The sequence below is a fragment of the Chinchilla lanigera genome, unplaced genomic scaffold (genome assembly GCF_000276665.1).
Source record: "Chinchilla lanigera isolate Chin_1 unplaced genomic scaffold, ChiLan1.0 scaffold00009, whole genome shotgun sequence".
NCBI lineage: Eukaryota > Metazoa > Chordata > Mammalia > Rodentia > Chinchillidae > Chinchilla > Chinchilla lanigera.
In genome coordinates this window covers 93,456-98,557 of record NW_004955410.1, presented here as the reverse complement: position 1 = coordinate 98,557, position 5,102 = coordinate 93,456, and the positions used below count along the sequence as shown (strand labels likewise).

Genomic DNA, 5,102 nt, shown 5'->3' with positions numbered 1-5,102 from the left:
AGGTGACCGGGGAGCCACCTGAGTCTGTCCAGCTGTACAGCTTTGAGCTCAGAATGGGTGCACTTAAAAGATGTTTCATCCTTCTTGTTAAATTTTTATCAAAGTGGGTAAAGACATGCTGGCGCTCTGGTCCAGGACAAAAATGAACAGTGCCAAAATAATTCCTGCTTTATAAATGGTCCAAGAAGTTTTGTTGCTAAGTGACAGCCTCTTTGAGTCCCACGACAAAGATAGTATGATGGCAACTTCAGCTATACGCATGTGCACCAGCAGAGACATACACAACACAAACATCCACTCCACGGTAGCAAATGGTCTAGCATCTCACCCACTCACCAGACGAACACAGAACACACCTCCAGTTTTCACAGCAATAAGGACACTACCTGTACAACAGCACATTACAGGCCATACTTCATAGAGACACCCGGGGCCTGTTCGTCATGCGTCACCCACGTGCCCTGCCACTCCAGGCCAGTCACAAGCCAATATGAAATCTGGGTGAAGATCTACAAAGATCACTGTTTATTGGGAATAACCAGGGTACCTTCGGTCAGCAATGCCAGGAAAATCCCCCTTCCCCCAGTTCTAAACAAAGTTTACATAAAATTAGTCAAATCCATCTTCAAACTTTTTTCAACAAATAAGTCATATGAACACTAGTAACCTATTATAAGAAATATCACAATTTCCTGGGTCACTGTTGAATAAGCTTATTTCACAGGTGCTTAGGTACATCCACATTCTCATCCACATACACAATTATGTATTTTCCAAAACTGAATTCCTGCTTCATAGGCTTGAAAAGATGCCTCCCCGCAAGACCACCATAAACCTCAAAGTCTTGCAGCAGGAAAATCACCACACAACCTCCTGGGCCGGGCCTGGGGAAAGCTTCACACTCATTCTCTGCAGACCCAAAGTCACCCCAACACCCGCACAGGCGTCCGTGCGTACGGACAGCGCCCACACCGTTCCTCAAGGCTGTGCAACTGACGGGACATGCAGGCTCTCCTGCTTCAGTCTCCACAGCCCGCTGTGCCGAGCCCCCACCTTCCACGCACTAATGTAAGTCAAGGCTTCTCACTGCCTTTTAAGTTTTTTTAAGATTCCTTCAAGCTTTTGGTCAAACTCTTCTGACCAGTTCCAGCAAGGACAGAGTTTCAAAGGCAGTTAGAAGTAAATAACCCAAGAACACACTAATTCCCCCTAAAATATTACTGATAAGTTTCTGAAATCAAGAGAAAATACCCTACAAAAATGAAAAGTTTATTGTCTTTCATCACTCACCATTTTTAATAGAAAAGATGATTTAAGGTCTGTTGGGAAAATAAATAATGGGAAAAATAATTATACCTTAGAAAATTTTTCCAATCTTTTCCAAAATATAAACAAAGACAAGACATAAATGAGATCACAGGCATATGCTCGCCTCCGCACTGCAGGGCACACTCACTGCCCAGACAGGAGAAAGGGGAAGGCCGCCCGCTGGTCCCACGCATGCACCCCAGCGCCAGGGCCCTGCGTGGTGCCGGTCACGCATGTGGACAGCAAATCTCTTCCTGAGCGAAGCTTATCTGCAGTTGAGACCCAGTCTGTTTGCATTCCTCAGTTTGGAAGGTCCTGGAGCGCGTGGTAAGGCAATCAAACATCCTCCTCCTTCCCCTTGGCAGCATGGCGCCCCTGGGGAGGCCCAGCCCCCAGGAGGACAGGCCCTCACTACAGTCCTGCACAGTGGGGAGCGCGTTTCTCAGGCCACTCCTCTGAAGCCCACAGCACGAACGCTTCATATATTGGGGGATCGTGAGGATTTCAGCTGAACAGATTCAAAATGTTCTTCTTTTTCCTAAAGAAAAAAAAATTAAACACAAAATCAACACACTAGGATTCCAATAATATTTTAGGATCCCAATGGTCCAGAAAGAAAGTTCATTTTAATCTATGTATCTGCCATTTGTCATTAAGATTCTACATTTACTCAAGTAAGGTGGCAGATATAAAACAAGCAGCATGCCTACCCTGAAGGGCACTTTGATGTCCAAGAGATAAGACAGGCAAATCCAGAATAAAGCAAAGACATCATCGCAACAGATAGGAAAAGATGCCACACGATGCCTGCAAAGAAACCTCTGTGCCCCTCCCAGGGCACACCGACCTTGGTGCAAACCCAGCGACCTTGCCATGCTGACTGTGGGCACCCAGAACTGACAGAAACTAAGTAACCTAGAGATGGCACACGCTGAAAGATGAGAGAAAGGACAGCAGAAAGAAGGGAGAGAACACCAGTGTGACACGAGGGCACCAGTGACGCTGACCGTTTCAGGAAAGTCCTTGAGTCCATGCCTGCTCAGAATACTAGAAGTTGCCTCAGATCATGCATCCAAGTTTTATTTAAAACGTACCATTTCTGCTATTATAGGACACATTTAAAATACAACCCATTAACTAAATTATTTCTCTTTAATGGGAAAAATGACATAATATCAATAGCAGGAAGCCGCCCTGCTGCTGCCGACAGCCGCTGTGTCCTCAGTGCTCCCAGGACGGCTCTACAAGAACCTGCCCGAGTCACGTGCTTTCAGCTGTAACCAGCTCGGGAGCCACCACGGAAGACTCACATATCACGGAGCACAAGCAGCACTACAGAACAGGAGGAGACTGCAGGGCTGGGAAAATGGGCATCACAAAACATCTGCTCTCCTGGTGCAAATGGCATATGAAAGGAAGTGCTTAAGGGCGTCAGGCATGCAACAGAAGCGAAATGTGAGATTTTAGATCTGATTCAACATGTTCTGAGGGAAGGAAACGGACACCCGCCTGTCTCCTCAAAGTCACATTTAACATGCAACACTGAAAACCCTTCATCCAGTCAGAGTCACGTTGGGACCATGGGGGCTCTGATTTTGCTCCTGGTGCTGAGGTGGGCAGGGGGGTTGAGCATAATTAGCAAGGCAGTGCTACCAATGGACAGGGACTTCCCAGTGGGAGGAACCACTCTTCATTTCTTAATTCCAAAACAGGACTCACACACTAGCCCGTGGCTGTCAATCACTGCTTATGGAATGACATGAAATATCACAGGATAGAAGGACAAACACTCAAGTGGAACTTAAAGATGGTGACTTCTGATCCCTCGACAGCCCTCTGGGACAAATATGTGAGCTGCCCTCGGTCTCAGTATGCATACATAGGCTAAGGTGCCACATGGGACAAATGTTCAGAGCCCCATTGTCCAGCCAGATTGTTCCGGGAGGGCCTCCTCACCTGCTGCTTCCTGCCAGACCGCACTCCCCTCCCGTGTCCAGGTTTCCCTCTTGTGGGTCTCACCACTCTGGGGGTGTGTGTGTGTGTGTGTGTGTGTGTGTGTGTGTGTGTGTCTTGGCGTGTTGTGACGTGTCTTCCTTCCCCCACTATTCTAATTTCATATGTTCCCCATCTAACAATTCATCTAATGTGACTACCGTCCTCGTTAGTATAGTGGTGAGTATCCCCGCCTGTCATCTCATGTGACTCAGAAATCTTATGGACTAAACAAAAGAAACAACAAAAATCAATTGAAGATATTTTGAATATGTGGGAAAAGTCAACAAAATTAGATAAAGCTAGTTCTACGTGACAGGGCAATTAAACTCACCATATTTTTGCTCTTTGAAATCATGCATAATAAACTTTCTAAACTGGAACACACAGTAAGACTTATACAATGAAATTCACAGACTCTTTACTCAGGCAACAGTAGAAATACCACAGATTCCATTAACAGAACAAATTATCGAATTCTGGTAGTATATCCAGGCAATGAAATACTGCTTCTGAACAAAAAGGAATCTGTTACTGATCAGCATAATGAGGTAGCTGATCTCACAAACACCGTTCAGGGTGAAAGAAAAATTACACCCACTACTACCTACATGACTGTAACAACATGATACTCTAAAACAGACAAAGTGGATCTGCAGTTCACAAGATCAATACGCAGTCTCCTTCTGGAGGCAAGCAATGGACTTACACCAAAGGACGCCGGCTCAGGCACCTGATAGGACCTGGAGCCACGCAGGCAGATGCATTTCCAAAACTGGCCAAATCTATACAGTCTGGTGGTGTGTGCATTTCACCTTTAAGAAAAACCTTAAGAAGATGCATATCTTGAGGTGCTCAGGGGTGAAATGCATTGCGGCTCTAACTTACTTTGAAACACACCAGAAAAAAAGACTGCTGAAAGGGTGGGGACAGACAGATACACAACAAAGGAAGCACAATAACATGCAGGCGCTGGGCTAATGACTTTACCACCGCACAGTTCTCCCAACTTTTCTGTAATAGTTCAAATTTTCATTTTAAGAAGCAAAAAACAAAACCCACGCTGACCGAAGCTGCTAAGGAAAACAGAACATGGAATGTGAACTCTCCTGGGGGCGCGGCTCTGGCTGCCCCTCCCTCTCTGTGATGTTTCCGAGGATCCCCCAGCTGGCAGTGCCCGGCCCCGTGCTTCAGGAAAGGGGCCACAAGGGCAGGACACACTCCACCTGCTGTCCCGAGCCGTCCAGCCGAGGGGTCGCTGTCTCCCGCAGGTCCTCCTGGCACTGCGACACCCTTTCCTTTCAGACAGCCGCCTTACAGGCTGAAATCACCAGCTCAGCCAATCCACAGGAGACTGAGTAAACCGAGGCTGGCAACCGTTCTCCAGTGAGGGAGACCCTGCACGTCCTTTCCTCAAATCTTTCAAAGATGCTGGTGCAATACAAGGCCTTGGAAGCGGAGGAAGCATCTCCTTGCAGAGCAAAGGCAGTGTATGCTTCCAGTGCTGAAAGCCCCGGGCAGCGCCTCCCGCCAGCACAAACAGCAACACAAGCGCTCCTCCTGCAAGAGGCCGAGCTGCAGCCACCCGGGTGTGCAGCTGGCACCTGGTCCTCTCCACCTCGCCCTGTGCGGAGTGGGTGTGGAGCCTGAGCCACTGTCCTCGTGCTGAGTGGCACACTCCCGTATGCCACGACGCATGGCAGGCCACTCTGGACCATCGGGAGGAGTACGCGGCTGTCTAGAGAGGAAGGATGAGAGCCTCGGGCACTAGGTAAAACGGCTGGAGGGGACAAGAATTCTCC

General features: G+C 47.9%; 1 protein-coding gene across 1 annotated transcript in view; it reads right to left on the bottom strand.

Annotated features, from left to right (window-relative positions):
• Positions 1–502: 502 nt before the first annotated feature.
• Kiaa1324l (KIAA1324-like ortholog) overlaps positions 503–5,102 on the bottom strand; it is a 51,035-nt gene continuing 46,435 nt past the window's right edge. Inside the window, exon 19 of the mRNA XM_005377188.2 lies at positions 503–1,846. Coding sequence (XP_005377245.1) covers positions 1,787–1,846 — 60 coding nt within the window. The 3' untranslated portion in view covers positions 503–1,786. The remainder of the gene's footprint in view (positions 1,847–5,102) is intronic.